This window comes from Caretta caretta, chromosome 3, assembly GCF_965140235.1.
Source record: "Caretta caretta isolate rCarCar2 chromosome 3, rCarCar1.hap1, whole genome shotgun sequence".
Taxonomy (NCBI): domain Eukaryota; kingdom Metazoa; phylum Chordata; order Testudines; family Cheloniidae; genus Caretta; species Caretta caretta.
This window is the reverse complement of record NC_134208.1, coordinates 121,532,404-121,555,068: the sequence shown is the minus strand read 5'-3', so window position 1 is coordinate 121,555,068 and position 22,665 is coordinate 121,532,404. Positions and strand designations below refer to the sequence as shown.

The 22,665-nt window shown below is 42.0% G+C and overlaps 1 protein-coding gene across 2 annotated transcripts in view; it reads right to left on the bottom strand.

The window, feature by feature from the left end:
- FNDC1 (fibronectin type III domain containing 1) overlaps positions 1-22,665 on the bottom strand; it is a 126,114-nt gene that overhangs the window by 78,727 nt on the left and 24,722 nt on the right. The window contains exon 2 of one of the 2 annotated variants that reach the window (XM_048844100.2): positions 225-431. In XM_048844100.2, the coding sequence (XP_048700057.2) occupies positions 225-431 (207 nt within the window). The remainder of the gene's footprint in view (positions 1-224; positions 432-22,665) is intronic. The other variant, XM_075126841.1, reaches the window with a different exon arrangement.

The following is a 22,665-nucleotide window of genomic DNA, read 5'->3' as shown; positions in this document are numbered from 1 at the left end:
GTACTTATAGACTGTGATCAAGTCACCCCTTAACCTTCCCTTTGTTAAGCTAAATAGATTGATCTCCCTGAGTCTATCACCGTAAGGTACATCTGAACAGAAGAACATCACAGTGCAGTACTGCATATGCAACAAAAGGAACAGAAACCAAACTGATGGGCTGATGCCCAAGGCTAGCCTTGCACCAACTAAGCTTAGACCCATAGCATGGAAATTCGGCTTACCTAGTTTCTTAGCTTCCTGGCTTCGTTCACGTTTTTGCAGAGGAACATAACTCATCTTTCGGCTGCTATCCCCATAACCCAAGAGGTAGCCTTGGGATCTACGTGGACTCCTGAGGCCTGAAGCCTGGGGTAGCTTCCACCGGACAGATAACTTGTTGCCTGGAGATCGGAGACGCACTCTCAAAGGTTTGTTTGGCACTTCCTTCTCTTCAAAAAACAAGCAAGCAAACACACAAAACCACCATATTACTATTATGCATTTGTCATATATGACAGTAATTGTTGTCTGTCTGCATGTTTAGCCATAAAATAACATCAAAGTCTGTTTATAGCTCTTTTTAATTTTGTGATAAATCCAACCCCAATAAAAACATGTTTTCCAAGAGTGGAGTACAACACAATACATTTTTCCCAGACACTTCAGACAAAATGGTGTAAGACAGCCAAAGTGAAAACATATCATATTGCAAGTATTCCTGCCAGAAATCTTGGATGTCTTACAAATCTCGTTTCATTTTTTCCCTTCCCCTCCCGTCCCCCTACAGCTTTAGGCACATAAGTACATTATTTTCTGGCAAGTATTGCAGGTCAGTATAAAATACAGTACAGAAATATTACACTATTTATAACTTTCCTATAGAAAACTATGTACACTGAAAGCAATTTCTGCTCTCCAGTACACATCAGTTGTAGTTCTGGTCACCTACAGCTTCTTAACCATGCTTTCTTGCATGTGCCATAACTCTTGACTTCTAAAGTTCAAAATTACAAACTTACTTTATATGATCACTCATGCAGATAACACCACAACTGGTATTTTATAAAAGTCATTTGTATTTTATATTTCTAATAAGTCAGAAACTTTCCTCTTAAGAAATCATTTTTATAGGACTATTGCTTGAGCAACTAATTCACTCATTCCAATGGCATGACCTTCTTTTTTGGTGCCAGTTCCCATTTTAAATATACATGATATTATGCTAAGTATGCAATGGTCAAAGTAGATAGCTCCCCCTACTATTTCTCTCACTGCACCACCCAGGAAGGAGTATCACTTACCCAAACCAGGGAGAGAAGCTGGATCTGTATTCCCTCCCATTTCCCTTTACTTTAATCCCTGCTAGCACCATTAAGAGAGCAGGCACACTCATTAGATGGCACATTTCCTCTGTGAGATCAAGTTGCTCTAACGGAAGTGCCACTGTCTACACAAAGTTTCAGAAAAGGATTAGATTGTCTGTTCTGGGCTCTGGGTCATCATGTTCCTGTGGCTTTTAGCATTTTGCTAAAAGTTAGAAAGATGCAGAGTAAAAAAAAGAGAAAAGAAAAAGAAAGACATTTAAAATTTTAGCTGATGTGATTGCACCAGCACCATGGGGCTCCAGTTCTAATTCGGATACTGATAGGCTGAACAGATAGCAAGTGTGAAAAAACGGGGCAGGGAGTGGGGGGGGGGAAGGTAATAGGAGCCTATATAAGAAAAAGCCCCAAATATCGGGACTGTCCCGATAAAATCGGTACATCTGGTCACCCTAGATGCTGGTTAGGACCCCTTGATGCTACTGCAATGCAAAAACTAAATTTGAAAAATATCAATCAATAAATAAAGACTAGACATTATGTAATAGAGACACTGCTGATAAAGCAAGTTCTCGCCTTAATTTTGCTTTCACTCTAGGCCATAGGCACAACTCTCCTCTCGGTTACACCTGCAAAACTCCACTGAGCTCAGGGTTGAGACAACAGCAAAGAGAATTTGTCCCTCTGGATCCAAATATGCCCAGTTGGAGGGACTAAGCGTGCCTACTTTTGGCACCAATTCAAGAAAATATCTCTATTCAGGGATGTACATAAGCACATACTTAACTTTAAGCATGTACTTAAGTCACATTGGGAATAATAGGACTTAAATGCTGCTGCTTAAACTCAAGCCCATGCTTAAATGCTTTCCTGAATCAGGGCCTCTGAGAGGAGCTACTCACATATCCAAGGGTCAACTATTATTGGTAATGAATGATAACTAACTGTAGTCTGTAGCCTATCATTTAAATCAGCTTCTGTATCAAATGACTGGAAGATAGCTAATGTGACGCCAATTTTTAAAAAGGGCTCCAGAGGTGATCCCGGCAATTACAGGCCAGTAAGCCTCACTTCAGTACCAGGCAAACTGGTTGAAACTATAGTAAAGAACAAAATTGTCAGACACATTGATTTACATAATTTGTTGGGGAAGAGTCAACATGGTTTTTCTAAAGGAAAATCATGGCTCATCAATCTACTAGAATTCTTTGAGGGGGTCAACAAGCATGTGGGTAAGGGGGATCCAGTGGATATAGTGTACTTAGATTTTTCAGAAAGCCTTTAACAAGGTCTCTCACCAAAGGCTCTTTAGCAAAGTAAGCTGTCATGGAATAAGATGGAAGGTCCTCTCATGGATTGGCAACTGGTTAAAAGACAGGAAACAAAGGATAGGAATAAACGGTCAGTTTTCAGAATGGAGAAAGTAAATAGTAGTGTCCCCCAGGGGTCAGTACTGGGACCAGTCCTACTCAACATATTCATAAACGATCTGGAAAAAGGGGTAAACAGTGAGGTGGCAAAATTTGCAGATGATACAAAACTACTCAAGATAGTTAAATCCTAAGCAGACTGCAAAGAGCTACAAAAGGATCTCTCAAAACTGGGTGACTGGGCAACAAAATGGCAAATGAAATTCAATGTTGATAAATGCAAAGTAATGCACCTTGGAAAACATAATCCCAACTATACATATAAAATGATGGGGTCTAAATTAGCTGTTACCACTCAAGAAAGAGATTGTGGAGTCATTGTGGATAGTTCTCTGAAAACATCCACACAATATGCAGCAGCAGTCAAAAAAGCGAACAGAATGTTGGGAATCATTAAGAAAGGGATAGATAATAAGACAGAAAATATCATATTGCCTCTATATAAATCCATGGTAGCCCACACCTTGAATACTGAGTGCAGATGTGGTCACCCCATCTCAAAAAAGATATCTTGGAATGGAAAAGGTTCAGAAAAGGGCAACAAAAATGATTAGGGGTATGGAATGACTTCCGTATGAGGAGAGATTAATAAGACTGGGACCTTTCAGCTTGGAAAAGAGACAACTAATGGGGGATATGATAGAGGTCTATAAAATCATGACTGGTGTGGAGAAAGTAAATAAGGAAGTGTTATTTACCCCTGCTCATGACACAAGAACAAGGGGTCACCAGGTAATAGGCAGCAGGTTTAAAACAAATAAAAGGAAGTATTTCTTCACACAACACACAGTCAACCTGTGGAATTCTTTGCCAGAGGATGTTGTGAAGGCCAAGACTATAACAGGGTCAAAAAAGAACTACATAAATTCATGGAGGATAGGTCCATCAATAGCTATTAGCCAGGATGGGCAGGGATGGTGTCCCCAAGCCTCTGTTTGCCAGAAGCTGGGAATGGGCAACAGGGAATGGATCACTTGATGATTACCTGTTCTGTTCATTCCCTCTGAAGCACCTGGCACTGGCCACTGTCACTAGACAGGATCCTGGGCTAGATGGACCTTTGGTCTGAGCCAGTGTGGCCGTTCTTATGTTCTTATGATAAGGTACTGCCAGTAGTGCTGAAAACGTAAGTACTGTGACAATTTTTATTAAGCAACCATCTGCCCTAAGCAACCACCTACGGTATCTCAATCATTTCCCAAAGTTAAATCATCACTTGCAAGGGATCACTTTTCCAGTGCAACCAGAGACTGCCTAGACCTGGTCACAGAGCTCTCCTAGCAGACCATCTGTAAAGGTTTAGATTTCAGTGCCCTTAAAACACGTGCTCCATGACGGACACAGCTTGGGGGCACGGGGCGTTGTGCACTTTGCAGAGTTCTGTCTATTACTTTTAGTTTTTATGCTGAAACACCTTTTGATTTGACCTAACTATTATGTAACTGACCAATGGGGTCAATGGTTCAGCCATGTGTGTACAGATGACATTTTTAATCTGTTTTCATAATGTATTTATAGTTCAATTATTTTATCAAGTTAAAGTTTTAAAGTGTTTTTACTTGTGTGGTCAGATTCACCTTTACATTCTGGCTTTTTTGCACCAGTCGTTCAATCCAAAACCGATATAAACCCAGATTAACGAGCAAATTAAGGCAGCTTTACAGCTGCTTTGAGTAGCTGGCACAATGTAAACCAGTCGGAGCATAGCAGTGGATCTGCTCCTAAGTGTTCTATAAAAAAAATAACCATTTTTATATGAAATAAGTATTTCATTTATGGGATTCCCTTCCACTTTTCAAATAACATTCTCAGTCACCTTCATTAAAAGGCTACCTGCTCAAACAACCACTTTTTTTTTTGTTCCTTCGAGCAGTCACTTAATACAGGTTTTACCATATAACCCATTTTCAAAGGTCAGTTATTTACAGACCACATATGCTATCCAGTGCTAATTTACAGTTCTGTCATACAGAACTATAAATCTAGCAAATTCAAGCCCGGAATCTCCTCTTCCCCTTTATTTTGTAATAAATGTACGTTATTGCTGAAGCTTTTCTTCACTGAATCAACTAAGAAAAGCTCACACTGGCTAAATAATGTAATTAAACCTTTGAGTTTAATTAAACCTTTGGCGGAGTGTGGCAGGAAGTGAATCTACAGTGGACCACTTTTTTCTTCACCAATTAGTGTCATAGCTTTCCAACTGGAATTACTATAAAGAGTTCCAGGGGACAAAGGGTACAAAAGAAACCAAGCCAGCCAGAAAGCCATATGGAAAGTATTCTATTTAAAACAAATGTAGCTTTAGGCAAAAAGAAGTCTATCTGCTCTAAGGTTAAACGAAGGACATTCATTGAGATTTTAAAAATAGGACATTGCAGGTTTTAAAAAGATATTCCTCATACTAGTTCCAGGGATTACTGCCTATCTGCCCTATTTTACTAATAACCCATTTCTTGTTGCCACAGTTCAACCCCAATTATCTCAAGATGTCAAGGACACCAAACACTTTTGAGCAGTCAGGGGTTCAGATAATCGTGGACGCCAGCCTAGCAGGCTTTTGTATCTGCACTCAAGGCTAGGAACCCTGAGAACCAATCCTGCTAAACCTGCTTATTTATGGAGAGCAGGCTGGATTCCCCTAGGCTAGCCAGCTCTGCAGCTCCATAGGGCCAGAACTCCTCAGGACAGAATTGCACATGAGTCCCAGTCATGAGAAGCTAGACTCCCTAGGACAGGACTAAAGCTGGAGTCTTGTGGGGGTCTGTAACTCCCTGGGACCAAAGCTATTGCACAGCTCACTATTAGAGCGACATCCTGAATTCACCTTGGCTATTCAGTTGTATCTGGGGATAGGAGAGAAGAGGAATTCAATATTCTAAAAATCACCCAGCCTCCAAAACCAACAAGCCATCCCACCACAGCTATTGATTCAGTTACAGATTTCAATGTGTACACATTCCAAGAACCCAAAATACATTGTGTGCCCCTGATGCCAGAGAAACCCTGGAGCTAGCAAGATCTGAAAGCCAGCCTAGCACAACAGTAACTGCCGGAGCTGCTAATGAGACCACAGGTTAGATTTTGTGGACTACTGGTGTAGGCAGCATTCCACAAAAAGCATCTTGAGAGCTCAGCAGAATTTGGGTTATGAAGAGAGGAGGGCGGGTCAGGGAAGGAAAAAATTCTCTGTTTGGCAGAGGGAGGGCCACAAGCTGAAACAGAGGAAGGGGAAATTTACCAGAAAATGTTTACAGTAAGGCGAGATGAAATAGGGAGAGCCGATGGAGAATCTGGTTCAGAGGAAGGGAGAAGGAAGTGGTGGAGCTGGGAAGAAGCAAATAGAAGAACAGGAGCAGGGCAGGAAATGAAGGACGGGAAAAGACAAAACAAATCTGGAATAATTTTTGGACATCCAACAAAATGAATCATTTTGAGGATCATCCATCACAAATTGGGACTTGCAAAAATCCACCCTGCTCCTGAGAGCAGATTAATAAGAAAAGCTAATAAAAGACAGCCTGGTGTTCGCTGAAATACGCACTAGGAGCCAGATTCATTAAAAGCGATGCAAAGAGATGCAAACAACACCTCCCTTCTCAGGACTGGATTCTCCCTAAGGAAGGGCAGGAGCTTTAAGTCACAGCTAGGTCTTCCATGCGCTGAACCAATGCGCCCCACCAACGTGGCTGGCCTGAAATGAACGAAGACCCTGCCCCCTTTTGGGGCATTGCTGAACTCTGAGGGGCCCTTGAGTGGAGGAGGGTTGCCAATGCTTTCTGCTGTCAGTCTCCCTCCCTCCAATGACTTCCCACAGTGACCCTAGAACTGCCACAGACAAAACATTTCAGAGCAATGTGAAAACTCCAGAGCCCACCATTTTTATTGCACCTGAGATGTTTCCGTGTTCACTACTCTGCCACAGAAATCTAGTCTTACATTTTAGAGGTGTATGGGGTTTCAGCTGCATGGCTCCCACTGGGCTTTGAATCAGGCCTTCAACAAAGCCGTGGAAAGAGGCGTTGACTTCAGTCTGCTTTGGATCAGGCCCTAAATCAGAAGGAGTCATAATTAGGAACCCCCGCTCATGCCCAATACCATTTTTTTTAGTTCAAAATTTTGGGGCTAGTGGCTACCCTAAGTGAGTTGCTTGCTAGAGCTGGGGATTGAGTCTCTCCCCTCCCCCACCTTTTTCCTTTCCTTTGTGCCTTTTAAATACTGCTACCGTTTTCTGGACATGCAGTTAGGCACGACTGATGTGGCAAAGCTGAAGCAGCTGCACGCATCCAGACATCTGATATCTTCTAAGAAGCTGCCCATTTAAAAAATGTAAGTATTTATTACGGTTAAGTCAGGAGTAGCAATACAGACTATTTCCCTCACACACTCTTTTAGAAGGAAACCCCACATTATCTGCCTATACAGGAAGCTGAAGGGTATCTTGGCCCCAAGAATTCAGGCTTGACAGGCCCTGAATTATCCACTCAGTCAAAATGCCCCTTGATTTCTCCAAAGTTTTTGTCTGGGATAAAGCTTTATTTAATGAGCTTCCTCCAGAGCACAAGGTCTAAGGCAGCCTACAAAATCTTCCAATGGCCACACAAGGGGGCACGCCTTATTTGCCAAGTCACACACATTCTCCAGAGAAGTTCATCAGTATTCTAGTAAAGTAAAATGATCAGCCCCAGAAAAACAAAGCACTGACTCTAGCTGTACAGGGGAAAAAACCTACAAGTCAAAACATACTATTAATTTAACAAGCCGTCATAGTTAGATACCACAAAAATATCAGGAGTTGTCAATTTAGCACCACAACAGGAGACAATTGCTATTCAATGTTTGCTTTTCCCTTCCTTAGTCAGCAAGAATGTTTTTCTTTTCCCTCCATGTGGTATTACTGTGCAGCTGGAAAACTGGATATTCTGCTGCAAAGATTTCAGGTAGTTAGCAAGAGTTTTGTGGCAAATAGTCCTATAATTGACATAAAATAGATAGAGAGCTCTCGGAATACCTCTCCTTCTACACATGTTTTAAATCAGCATGTCTAAGTACACTGCCATGTGTGGAAGGGCAATGTAAGAAAATCAGAAGAGATCAATTGCTGTCATTTAGTAATAATGAGCATATAATAAACACACTGATTGAAAACACGCATCAGAAAGGACTGTAAACGTCAGCTGACAACTGAAATATTACTGGAGTCATTTTTATGCTTGCAAAATAAAACAAATAAATTGCATTCTATATTGTACAGATAATGGATAATTTGTTCACCAAAATAGAAATCTTCAGCTATCAAAGAAGATCTGTTGATTGACTGATTGATTATGTGCCCCATTACATGGGATCAGGACACTTGTGCAAAAGTTAAAATAATTAATATGAAAAACCAAACAAAATGGGCATTAATACCAAACTGCTTGATTCACTCACCACCCTCCAACAGTAAATCCCCTGTTGGTTTAACAAGCCTCGCTCTGCTTCCGAACTGCAGTCAATTGCCCCCTGGTTTAATAGCTAGACAGGACAGGTTGCGCCACAACTCAAAAGGTGCCAAATTCATGCATTGGCGGCCTGCAAGAAGGATCAAAATCAAGAGCTGAGGAGAATCCCACCGAGAATGTTCTGCAACCTGCCCAACTAAGTTTACCACTAGAGACAAGGGAACAAGGGCATTCCAGCCAATTGCAACTACCATGACAGGGCACGGGCCATGAGGGGATCGCGAACGGTCAAGATATTTCTATTGAATCAGACACTAATGCAACAAGTGCTAGCTGGATCCCAACCTCTCTTAAGTATAAACTCTACTGCTGTAATAGTGGAGTCATAGGTGTGCTCAGCTGTACTTGTAGAAACAAAAAACACTCTTCGTGTGAATTTACTACTTCTTTAAAAAAAAGGATCTGGGTCAGCCTGGTTGCCAGGTGGCAATGTTCTGCACTTCTATTCACGAGACCTGATTTACCTACTGGTCCCAGTCTCTTATTACCTATGCTGCAGATGCTCAGAGGACTCAGCGCCAGGGTAGGGAATTGTGTTTCCACATTGCAAAAGCTCCTCCCCCAAACTTGTAAAGAGTGGCATGAATGACCTTCTTCTGCTGGAAAGGAGGTGGATGCAAGGCCGGGCCTATAGAACAAGGCTTAAAGTGGATTAGATCTTCAGAGCTAACAGAAGGATACAGAAATGCAGTAGTTCCAACCCAGCAAAATGAACCAATAAATGAGAGAAGAGTCCCACCAAGTTTCATCTCTCATTCTTCTACGGCTAGCTTTAAAGTTAATTCCAATTCTGAGATAAAACCCTTTTAAAAGTATCCACAATCTTAATGCCTACTGGCTTGGCCTCCTCTCACCATTGAAAATGTTTACTTTAAAACACTTAGCATTTGGAGAGCCCATTACAACATTAACCGATCAGTCTTTACAACACCCTGTAGATAATCCCATTTTATGTCTTGGGGGGGCAGAGAGGTTAAGTAACTTACCCACAGTCACAGAGAGTCAGGGTGAGATGCTGGCTCCATAGAAGTCAATGGTAAAACTCCCACTGACATCAATAGGGCCAGGATTTCAACCTCAAAGTCATAACCAGGATTAGAACCCCTGGAGCCACTGACGCCCCACTCCTGTGTTCAGACAGCAGCTCTCTATCACTGTCTCTAGTAATTGTGGGGGAAAGTATCCCAGTCTTTTCTATTAAGTAAGTTCCTAAATAATAAATGTTAATAACAAATACCGTATGGTAACTCATCATTAGCATGTGTCTTGTGGTGTTTATTATTTTTCACTTGGTTCTCTACTGTTCTCAAGAGACAATTCATTTCAGACATCTGTTTTAAGTACTGGTATAATTCTGATATGCCATTTTAAAATTGCATTCAATGTGAAACGTACAGATTATGAAGTAGAGTATATTTGAAAGAAGAGAAGGTAGACCAGCCAAGTCAAGCACATAAAAACTTTTCATTAATCTGTATAATTCAAAGTTTGCCATCAATCTGCTATTCCAGAGAAAAGGGGGATGGAGACTACCGTTATTCCAAGAAAAGAAAAGAAAAGAAAAGAGCGTCTTAATGACCCACCAGCCCATGGAAATGGATCAAATTAGACCACAACTCTCCTGGTGCGTACCCACTCTGTTATCCTCAGCCTTTGTAATGAGCCCAGTGCCACATCAGCATACAGGAAATAAAATACCAAGAAAAGTTGTTTTCAGACCAAACCTTAATTCACTGTATCACCTTGGTGAAATATTTATGGAACGGAAATTTAAAAAAAAAAAAAAAAAAAGCAGCAGTTTAGGGCCTGCACAATCTAAGTCCCATTGAGTTAATGGAAGCATTTCCATTGACTTCAGTGACAGCTGGATCAGGGCCATAGTTGCAGGAGCAGAGCCATTTCCTGCAAAAGGTGTGCCAGTTCAAACAGTGGTGATGTGGCCCTCTGAGATTTATCCTCACCACTGCTTATTTTTATCCCCTTTGCTCTGCTGCTACAGCAGCACTGAATACATACACCTACAGAGACAGACCAACCACTAACTTTGGTAGCTTATTTCTACGATTGCCCCACTGACAGTACTATACCTTGACTAAGCCTTCACTGGACCAGATTCTTCTCTCACTCTCACAAGTGAGGGGGGAGGGATAGCTCAGTGGTTTGAGCACTGGCCTGCTAAACCCAGGGTTGTGAGTTCAATCCTTGAGGGGGCCATTTGGGATCTGGGGCAAAAATTGGGGATTGGTCCTGCTTTGAGCAGGGGGTTGGACTAGATGACCTCCTGAGGTCCCTTCCAACCCTGATATTCTATGATTCTAAGTTTTGTGCCATTGCCTGATGCAAAGGAGATGAGTACCAGGCCTACAATGTGCTATTTACACCCACAAATAAGGGCAACATCCTGAAGCCTTACTTAAATTAGGTACTAGCTTCCTGCAATCAGTGGGACTGCTTGTGGTATAAGGTACTACTGAACATGAGTAAGGGCATGAGAATCTGGCCATAAGAAAGAAAGCTTTAATCCAGCTCCCATTGAAATCAATGGCAAAATTCAATTTGACTTCAAAGAGAGCAAGATCTGGTGCTTGACCAAACAGGTAGGTAGCCTCTCCTTGCTCTTCAAAGAGCAATGTTCTAAGATTTACTTACATGGATTCTGGGCCAGATCTTGCACTTAAAGCCAATGGAAGTTTTCTGATGGATTTATATGGATTCTGTATCAGTCCCTCTCTTGGGACCTGATCAATCATTAAGAAGGTCGAGGGAAGTTCCCTATAAACCCTTTGTCTGTTGTGTGCAAGTATGTCAAAAGAACTAGTTTGTCTGCACTTCTGCTTGTCTGTAGCAAATAGGGAATATAATTCTTTAGTTGTCTGCATAACACAATCGAAAGTGTGCCATAATTCACGGGCCAGGGCCAAGAATTTTCAGCAGTGTACCAGTAGCCAACAGTAATGTCTGTTTTATGTGAAACCAGTCATTATAAATCTTTAGAGAAGGTTACCTGGCACCCAGAATACATTTTTTAAATTGACAGGATTTGCAGACATGTTCAAAAATGGCAGAAAACTCTCTTTTAAGAGCCCAGTGAGCACTAAGAACAGCAGCACAGGGACATTTTCAAACTCAAGGAAGAAATATGGTCAATGCATGCATTATTACTTAGGAACAACAGAGTGAATTACTGATAGGTTAATAACATTCCACTCCCACCCTTAGGGCCAGATCCAAAGCCCACTTAAGACAATGGAAGGACTCCCACTAATTTCAGCGGGGTTTGGCTTGAGCCCTACACATCTAGATGCTATTCCATTTTGTTTGTTGCCTTCTTCTATTAATGTTGTTCTTTCTCCCTTTGAGTATCTCCCATAGCTATCTAATGTCACGTGTACTCTCAGAAAAACATGAAAAGAGCTGTCTCAGTGCTGACAACAGACCTCATCCTGCAATGGGTGCAAGGGTCCGACTACACATGGATCAGCTTGCGTGATCAGGGCCTGAATTTGCAGGCCTGTGTTCTGCTCCCTTTTCCAGAGTTAGATGTTTAATAGGTGATGCTCCTTCATTTCAGAATCTGTTAATTTAGTAAATTACTAAAATAGCATATTATACTAAAGTGTCTTACATTATTAAATCCAGTTTAAAATACATAAGAAACATAGTTAAGTCATACATCAAGAGACCAGTGGAAATGGATTATGGTACCTTTCCTCCTCTTCCAATATAGCCTAAATTACAAACACGGGTAATTTTGTTATATTAGTATTTACCAACAGAAACAAGTCCAAGTAATCTCCCTGTTGGTCCATAAATCAAGTTAACAATTTCCCCATCACTTTCTTAAGCGACTTTGCTTACTTCACCAATCAGCCAACTGAACACACATATCCCTAAGCAGAACTGTAAAAATAGCATTAGCCTTTTCTTTGTAATGCAATCGGAGAACATGACAGAGTCACCACTGCTTTTGTGGGGCAGAGTTAAAGCTGCATTGGATATCTGAGTGCAACTTCAACCCTGAATTTCCTCCATTTCTATTGTTTGTTTGTTTTAAACTCTAACATTCTTGAAAAATAGTACACACTCCAAAAAATGATATATACCTACAACCTTATTTCACCTTAGAGTTTTATACTCTCATATAATGCTTATAAAACATTTAAGATTAAGTATAAAGAGTATATGAATGAGAGAGAGAGGAACTAAACAAGAGGAACAATTTTTTATAAAAAAAATTACCTTTACTCATGAAATCAGTGGAGCTACTAGAGACTACTTGGTGTGAGTCAGGGCGGCAGAATCCGGCCCTATGCAATCACACATTGTGTGATCTAACAAGCCTGGAAACAAATTGGTGCCTCCAGGGAATGCAGTGGTACCTGACCGCAGTGATGTATTTATCTGTCACGACCATCGGTCCTGGTGCTGACTGCATTTTTAAATAAATACAGTGAGTGCGGTTACCTGAATGACCTCAAGCTTTAGAGAACACACACTGAGTTTATTGGAATGTGTGAACAATTACGTGAATGGGCGGGAGCATGTGTAGTTTACAGAGAGGGGCCTGCAAGTCATGGCTGCTGCATTCTCATTCTGTACCTACCAGGGAATTCAGAGTAGCAGCCGTGTTAGTCTGTATCCGTAAAAAGAAAAGGAGTACTTGTGGCACCTTAGAGACTAACAAATTTATTAGAGCATAAGCTTTCGTGAGCTACAGCTCACTTCATTGGATGCATTCAATGGAAAATACAGTGGGGAGATTTTATATACACAGAGAACATGAAACAATGGGTGTTACCATACAGACTGTAACAAGAGTGATCAGGAAAGGTGAGCTATTACCAGCAGGAGAGCAGGGGGTAGGGGGGAGGAACCTTTTGTAGTGATAATCAAGGTTGGCCATTTCCAGCAGTTGACAAGAATAGTAGGAGGGGAAATAAACAAGGGGAAATAGTTTTACTTTGTGTAATGACCCATCCACTCCCAGTCTTTATTCAAGCCTAAGTTAATTGTATCCAGTTTGCAAATTAATTCCAATTCAGCAGTCTCTCACTGGAGTCTGTTTCTGAAGTTTTTTTGTTGAAGAATTGCCACTTTTAGGTCTGTAATCGAGTGACCAAAGAGATTGAAGTGTTCTCCGACTGGTTTTTGAATGTTATAATTCTTGACGTCTGCCCCTCTGCCATGTACATTGGCCAAACTGGACAGTCTCTACGTAAAAGAATCAATGGACACAAATCAGACGTCAAGGGCAGTTTGGCACAGGCTCCCTGTTTGAGAGGGCCCCCAAACTGTGTGGTGCTGCAAACTGGTGCGTGAGTCGTAGCGCCACTCAGGTTTGGCCCGACTGCCCCTCCATCTCAATCTATGGAGGAGCAGATGAGCCAAACCTGAATGGCATTGAGACCCTGTGTGCTAGGTCACAATTCCAGTCAAATTTGACTCTGTCTCCATCTATGGAGGGCCGGATAGGCCAAACTTGAATGGTGCCGTGTTCCACTTTAACCACTCGGAATGTTGGGAGATATGCTATTATTACCCATCTGTAAAATGGCTACAATAATACTTACCTATCTCAGAGGAATTGTGAGGATTTACTAATTTATTAACACTTATGCAGTAGTTTGAGAGTCCGGAGGAAAATTGCTACATACTGTGGTGTTTTGAAAACTGTGTTAAAATTATAAGCTATCACTTTGAATTCTCAGGGGTTCTCCTAGATCTGCTTGCAAGGTAGGGGGCATTGTAGGGAAGAATGTGATATGGATCTAGCAACACTCAGTCTGCAATGAGCCAGCCTACAGGAAGGTGGGGTGAGTTGTGCCACTCTGTCTTAGGAAACATTCTGCTTTCCCTCTCTTTTTAGGGTTCTTGTCTGTTAAGGTTCTGAATTTTAAGAACTATGCTATGTTGCAACCTTCCAGAAGAGTACTGTATATTTTTAATCTAACTTCTCCATTTGCCATGAACATACCACATATGCTCAAAATATTATTACTTGATAGAAATGCATCTGGATGTATGTTAAATTGTAGATATCACATGCCCTTTTCATCACCTAAAATGGGGACTGTTCTGCTCACAGCTTGTCAGCCATGTCCATAAACTGAATTTGACTAGAAACAAAAATCCCACATTGAGCTGACCAGTTGAGTTATGTTGTACTTACCTCTCCTCCAGCATGCCCCCCTCCCCCACCAAACCTTCACTAATTCTGCTAGTATGTTTGTACATTCAAAAGTTTTAAGCTTAAAAAAAGCAGTCATACAAGGTGTTTAGTAGGATGCACAGCCTTTAAGGCTGACAAGGACCACCATGTGAAGGGTCCTTCTCCGGATCCCACCATTTGAGCACTTACCATCGGGTGCAGACCAGCCCTGCACTATGTGGTGTCGCCTTAATAGGCTCTGCATTGGAATTGGCTGGTCTAGTGACATGATGATCAAGTGGGGCTACATCAGTGGCCCCAACACTTGTGACTGCAGCAGAGCCCCTCAAAATATGAAGCATCTCCTGAGATGCCAGCTGCTTGAGTGCAAATGTTCTTCCAGTGACCCAACAGAGTGCAGAAATCAGGCAATCGCCCGTGAACGGATGTGGTGGGAAGCAGTTTGAGGACACAAAAAGATGAAGCATAAAAAAAGAAACCACTAAGCATTTTTCTCATCATCAGCCAAATAACACTGTTGGCTGACATGAGCACTGCACGAGATGCCAACATCAAAACAAATAATGGAATCAAATACGTAGCAGAGATGGATGATGTCTATTTTGTACATTATGTTACACAGCCTACTGTTCTAGTAAGTACTCATTAGAGCACATTTCCCTTTTAAAGCTATTGCTTTGTGAGTCGTATGAGTTTGTCTTATCTGTCGCTAAAGAAGGTAGCCTTTAATTACATCAGTACAGCCATCTGGAGCACTATCTTTGAGTATAATTCATCAATACTGTCACCAGGATAATAATAGATACACAGCCTGAGACAACTCCATTATGAAGCACACAGTAACAGTGACTGATTGATGCTCATAGGTATGGGGCACACTGCTGTGTTCTATACAGCACAGCAGCTGCAAAAGACATGGATCCAATGAAAAAAAAAGTATCTTGCACACGGGATAAGTTTGACAATGAGATATAAATGAAATGATTGTCAAGGAACGCATGTGTGATGGAAGCACAAAGCACTTGGCAGCTTGCGCTTTGTTGGATACATGAACCAAGTGAGAAAAAATACTGGTCATGGCTCCATTAAAGGCAAAGCCATCAGCCTTAATTCATTCACCTCCTAAATTAGGGAAGTGCACCTTTATAGTTAGAAAAAAAGGAAGCTTGGCTTCTCATCTTTCATTGTTACACTTGGTTATCTTCTGAGACGCAGTTTGCTAAGTGTCCTGGACTTACAGAATATGCAGTGCTAATAGTCAAAACCACTTTTTTGCTGTATTTTTACAGAATTGCTCATGTATGTATTTTTAATTCATGTTTAATTCAGTTGAGGGACAAGTTATCTTCTGCATTCAGTTTATCTTGAAAGCACTCAAAGTCTATTGCAACATCAGTTTTCAGTCTTTTGATGCAGGGTCTGATCCAAAGTACACTGGAACTCCTTCCATTTTCTTCAGTGGGTTATGGAGCTGGTCTCTAGTGCCTAACAACATAATACAACCATCTGTAAGGTACATATGGTTTACTTTGAAACACACATACATTCAGGTGTGAGATAAGACGATAGCAAGGTGTAATCACTAGCATTACCCCTTCAAGTCCACTTAGAATGCAAAAAGCCACCCTTTTATTCCAGCTAAACTTACCAGGTGGGCCCTCAGCTCTGAAAACTGGATGGCTTACTCCACTGTGGTTCTCTGCTGTACTTTTTGCTGGTTACATTACCCCAGTCTAAAACATATGGTTTACGTCAAGCCACTATTTCAAGTCTCCAGGAGCTACAGTAGGCCGTTTGATTTACCAACAGTTTAACTTAGAATGAAATATGAAATCAGATACAATCCATAGCCTGTGGACTATTTTCCAATGGAGAGAAAGATGAGCCTATAGTATAAAAATTAGGAAAGTTCTTTACAACTTTAACTTTTCTACATAGAAATATACTTTAGCTAGAGACAATGGAGTAAAATGTAGGGAAGAATGTATTGTGTGTGGCATGCATACTTTAGTTATTCTCCACTCTCAAACTTAAGTGCTAAACAATAATTGGAAAAATATGAACATTTTGCAAGACCAAAGTTTGAAAATAATTTGAAAACCCCAGCTACTTAAAAGAATGCTATTGCAAATGTACTTTTAAATCTGTATGAAAGCCCTCACCCAAACCTTCCCTTGCCTACATGGATCTCCTACAATTGGCTCTCTAATTAATATTCTTTTGCTTCTGGCTGTTTTGCTTCAGGGCAATTCTCTCATTTCTACTGCCATGGCCCTAGGATTCTGGCACTTCTGTCCCAGAGACCTCTCACTGTCTGTTTTCAGCTCATCTGGTCCCCAGGGCTCTCTTGATCTAGGTTGTTTTCCTCTTTGTCTGATCCCTTTGACACCTACTTAGCCTTCTCTCAAGTCTCTTTTCTTGACCCCCTCCCTACCTGTTAGATCCCTTCTCTCCATATCTCTCTTCCAAAGACACAAAAGAAAATCTTTGCGCTTCTATAGTGTCCTTCATCCCTTTTATAAAATTAATTATTTAGGTTGGGTTTTCAAAAGAACGTAAAAGAATTAGGCACCCAAATCCCATTCAGTGGGATTTCAGTTCAAAAGGAGCTTCATAGTATCCCCAAGAGATAAGTAGGTACCCATTTTTTCATAGGTAAACCAAGGCATAGAAAGTTTAACAGTGACTTGCCCAAGGTTGTACAATACTTGCCCAAGTGAATCAGTGGCAGAGCCAGAAATAGAACCCAGGAGTCTTTACTTCCAGAAGGCTCCTTTAATCACTAGAGAACACTCTTTCTTCCTGTGGCCCTTTTTTTCTCCTCTAGACTCCCATTCCCCACCTGATCGTAGTCAGAACTCATTGACTATTTCAACCACAACTTTGTTGCTTGTTCCTAAAGCAGGCCTTTTAGGTCATAATTGTTTAAGATGACATTTCTCCCTTGGATGAAAGGGGTATTATTTGTGGTACTATATTAAGGGGGTTTTCTGTGACACAGCTCAACCATAGCAATTGGAAGTACTACGGGCATTACTGAAAATGTAAGGGCTCCTCATTCACAGACTACAAAGGGCCAAATTCTGCCTTTATCTATACCCCAGGAACCTAATGAAGAATTCAGGGTGAACAGTGCAGATGCTGAAGCAGAATTAGGCCCAAAGCTTTTAAACTGGTTCTGGGAAAAAATACGTGTCAAATCTGCAACACCTGAGTAAGTTTAAATTGTACACAGACCTATTCTCCCAATTATTGTTTCCTGATTAAACCTTCCTGGAGGTTTAAACATGGGGAAGGGGTTCTCTGCTCTAAGGCATTTACGGCCCAGTTCAAAACACACTGATAACAATGGGAGTCTTTCCATTGACTTCAATGTGCTTTGCGTCAGGGCGCTCAACGGGTGTTACAAACAGGTGAACAAACAGATGAATTCATTAGTTATCAAAGAAAACACTTAGAATCATAGAATATCAGGGTTGGAAGGGACCTCAGGAGGTCATCTAGTCCAACCCCCTGCTCAAAGCAGGACCAATCCCCAATTTTTGCCCCAGATCCTTAAATGGCCCCCTCAAGGATTGAACTCACAACTCATTAGCAGGCCAATGCTCAAACCACTGAGCTATCCCTCCCCCCCATATCAAGAAAGACGGTGAATAAAAATGTTTTCCTGCTACACTGTTATAATGATGGACATGAATAATTTGATCAGATCAATGAATTAGATGAGGTCACTGAGTCTGACTGGAAAATGACCACAATGATGCTTCATGTGCCCACATCCTCAATAATGAGAGAATGTTTATCCTCATTCACTGTGATGTTGTGACTCTAAACACCCCTGTTTTACACCCCACACATTATTGGAAGTAATAATCTTTGTGCAAAATATGCCTTGTGAGATATTAAAAAACTAACACTGATCATTAATATTCTTGTGTAATGTAAGTATGAAATGCGTATTACGAGTTATGAAAATAAGGTGAAATTATGACTAAAATGCATTTATCAGACAAGTCTGGTGAGGGAGTAAACCAGTTTCTCAAAGACAGAGGACAAGCAGATGCCTCTAGCCAGGTGTCAGAGTTGATGGGCAATCACCTGTCAAGTGGGCATTTTTTGGCAAAGAAGTGGGGCAGGAACAGATGGATCAGCATTTTAGCAAACAACAGCATGGAACCTCTTTCATCACCAGACTCCAGGTCTCCTTCCTCCCAACTGGAATGAATTTTATCTAAAGTTAACTCTCAGGAAAATGCATTCAAAGGGTGACTGGACTATAAAAGTGAGGGGCAAAAACACCCCAATTCTTCTCTCTCTCTGCTGAGATCAGAGCTGCTGGACCAGGGCAATAGCTGTAAACAGACACTCAGGGGGTGACCAGCATGGTGGTGGGCTGTTGGTGAGTGGCCCAGGTTCGGAACTATAACAGCAAAGCATTGTGAGGCACCCAGGATTATGGGACAGGTGGTGACACAACCTTTCACTGGTCTGCATTTCACCTCAGAATGTGACAGATGTACCTACACTTTTTCAGTGATTCCCCATCGGCCAGGTTGTACTGTTCCACAGGTCTACCAGCTGTTTTGTTTGGTGTGACCAACATGACTTTCAGACCCTTCTTAGTGGGCAACAATTACACATTCCTTGGTTTCAGTGGATGTTCAAGTATATAAAGAGTGCAAATGTCAGCTCACAACAACTTTAAAAACCTAAAAAGCACATTTGAGGTAATGCATGTAAAGCAGAGACTGAGGCCACAATAATCCCTCAAGCCATGTATTTAGTCTTAGTGTCTCAAAATTGTTCTTCTTTTCATAGTCACAGCCCTCCCACTCGTTGTCAGTAGACAAATGGGTAAAGGTATATGTTTCTGACAGCTTAAAATGAAGTAGTATCTGAAACCATGCCATTATAAGAGAAAATCCTCCCATCGTTAAGTCATCAACCTACAAGAATTGTAGCTCAACTGATTAAGGACATCATTTTCAAAAGCAAGCTCTACTGCCTCTCATAAATTTTTGTTGATCTGTTGCTGCTGTACACAAACTTAAGAGTACTCTGTGCTCTTCGGTAGCCCTTGCCTGTGTGATGAATCATATAAACAACGGGGGGAAAAAAGACGAATTTGTTTGAAAAGCACTATTATTATTATCAGCATTGTAAAGCATGTGTAAATCTGCATTCATGGCATTATACCAGTACAACAGGAGAGTTTAGCTGAATAACAGGTTCCTTGCCCCAAAACCATTACTTCTAAGAACACAAGCAGAACAATATAGAAAAACAAGATTGTTAGAGATGTAGGGCTACTGAAAGCTATCCCTGGATCCTACACATTCTCCTGGCTGTGGAAGAAATGGTGACAACAATACTCTGCAGTATAACAAATGGCAGTTTTGTCCAATATAATGAGAAGTGAAAGAATACATAAAAACGTGCCACATGATGATTTTTATCCTCTGGTAAAATATATCAAAGCACATGCTGAGAGCTGATATATTTGCGCTAAAGTTTACCAAACTATTTTTATGGGAAAGAAGGCTAGATACTGTAGGTGCCGATGCACACGATAAGATACATCATGACAGAAAATATGCTTTTAAGGCCAGGAACATGACACCTTCTGCTATTACTGTTCCTTTCTGTTGAAAACTCATGACCTCACTCTAAAAATATGAAATAAGAAAAACATGGTCATTAAAAATGAGGTCAAACTGTACATAAGAACATAAGAATGGCCATACTGGGTCCATCTAGCCCAATATCCTGTCTTCCGACAGTGGCCAATGCCAGGTGCCCCAGAGGGCATGAACAGAACAGGTAATCATCAAGTGATCCATCCCCTGTATGTTGTCCTTTGTGAACCTGTCACTAAAGGAGAAGTTCCCATATAGTTTCTCTCTCACACATGCACCCAGCTTTTCTAAAAATCTGGTACAGTTGAAAATTCAGGCCCCCCACTTTTCCCCACACATAGTAGCAGAGATTTCCCTACTAGCAACACTTTAAGTTACCTTTGTGTTCTTAGAATCATAGAATATCAGGGTTGGAAGGAACCTCAGGAGGTCATCTAGTCCAACCCCCTGCTCAAAGCAGGACCAATCCCCAATTTTTGCCCCAGATCCCAAATGGCCCCCTCAAGGATTGAACTCACAACCCTGGGTTTAGCAGGCCAATGCTCAAACCACTGAGCTATCCCCTCCTCCCCCCAAGGTGGGGGGGGGGGAGTTTACCGAACTTTAACCTCTCCCCACCATGGAAAAGGCTGGGAGTTTAGCCCCCTAAATCCATGGATACCCCTCCCTCAGGACAGATCTTGAGGGATCCACTATTGACAATCTAGTTCAAAATACAGGAAACTTGCTTCCAGATTGCCATCTGACTACTCCACCACTCTGCCCTCCCCCCACCTCTTGACAACACAGCTTGTACAGAAGTCATGTTGCCAGTAGTTCCTCTAACCATGGCTGCTCAAGCGGGGCTTTGTGGAATGTAAGTCAGGGCAGAATTGAGGCCACTCTGTACAGGGACAGTAGCCTGTCACCTTCCTCCAAGTGTTATGATCTGTCTGCATCCATTTATTGCCTCTTTTGTTTGACTTAGATTGTAAGCTTTTTGGAGAAGGGACTGACTTTTTGTTCTGTTTGTCCAGCATCTAGCACAGGGATGGGCAAAACGTTTGGCCCGAGGGCCACATGTGGGTGGGGAAATTGCATGCAGGGCCACGAATGTAGGGCTGGGGCAGGAGGTTGGAGTGCAGGAGGGAGTGCAGGGTGTGACAGGGGGTGCGGTAGGCAGGAAGGGGCTCAGGGCAAGGAGTTGGGGTGCAGGAGGGGTGTGGGGTGAGTGAGGGGGCTCAGGGCAGGGGGTTGGGGGCAGGAGGGTGCGGGGTGCTGCAGGGGGCTCAGGGCAGGGGTGCAGGAGAGGTTTGGGGTGAGGGCTCCGGCCCGGCGCCACTTACCTTGAGTGGCTCCGGGGTGGCAGCGGCTCGGCTAAGGCAGGCTCCTTGCCTGCCCCACTCAGCTCCCGGAAGCGGCCAGCACCACATCCCTGTGGTTCCTGGGGAGGGGGGGCAGAGGGCTCCATGCGCTGCCCTCGCCTGCAGGTACCTCCCCCAAAGCACTCATTGGCTGCAGTTCTCCATTCCCAGTCAATGGGAGCTGTAGGGGGCAGTGCCTGCAGGCAAGGGCAGTGCCCGGAGCCCTCTGCCCCCTCTTCCCCCCAGGGGCTGCAAGGACGTGGTGCAGGGCTGGCAATGCATGCCAGATCCAAAGCCCTGACCGGCTGGATCCAGCCCACAGGCCATAGTTTGCCCACCCCTGGTCTAGCACAGTGAGCTGCTAATCCATGACTAGGGCTTCTAGGTATTAAGGTAATACAAATAAATAATAATGACATTAATAATAATTAATAAATAATAATAAATCTATTAAGATTGCAGGATTCTTTATAAGGTTAACTAAACAGAAGCAGCTTCATGCTGAGCTTCTGGATTGTAGTACAGGGGCCTAATTATTTACTCCATTACACTCGTTTCACACTGTTATAACTCCATTAAAATCAATGAAGCATTAAGAATGTAAAACTGTGCACCAAGTAGAGAATGGTTTCAGAGTAACAGTGTTAGTCTGTATTCGCAAAAAGAACAGGAGGACTTGTGGCACCTTAGAGACTAACCAATTTATTTGAGCATGAGCTTTCGTGAGCTACAGTGCATCCGATGAAGTGAGCTGTAGCTCACAAAAGCTTATGCTCTAATAAATTGGTTAGTCTCTAAGGTGCCACAAGTACTCCTTTTCTTTTTGCAAGTAGAGAATGAGGCCCTGTATGTTCAAAGTACTCAGAAAACTTTATATATGATTAATCTGATGGGACATGAGGAGTGGGTTTCTGGAAGTTTAGGGTACTCAGCACAGCTCTCTACTTGTACCAAGTTTCTTTCTAACCCTTGTCAATTAGTGGTTAGGTTATGCCCTAAAGCAGTGGTTTTCAACCTTTTTTCATTTGCAGATCCTAAAACTTTTCAAATGGAGGTGCGGACCCATTTGGAAATCTTAGTCATAGTCTGCGAGCCCCCAGGGTCCATGGACTACAGGTTGAAAACCACTGCCGTAAAGTATGATGATTTATATGCCTATTTTTATCCTACTTCATATACCTGTGGCTGTTTTTAATAGCCAGAGAAATGGTTAGGCCTTTTTTGAATCTTGCCAAACTCTTGGCCTCTTGATTTCTTGTAGCACAGTTTCACAGGTTAA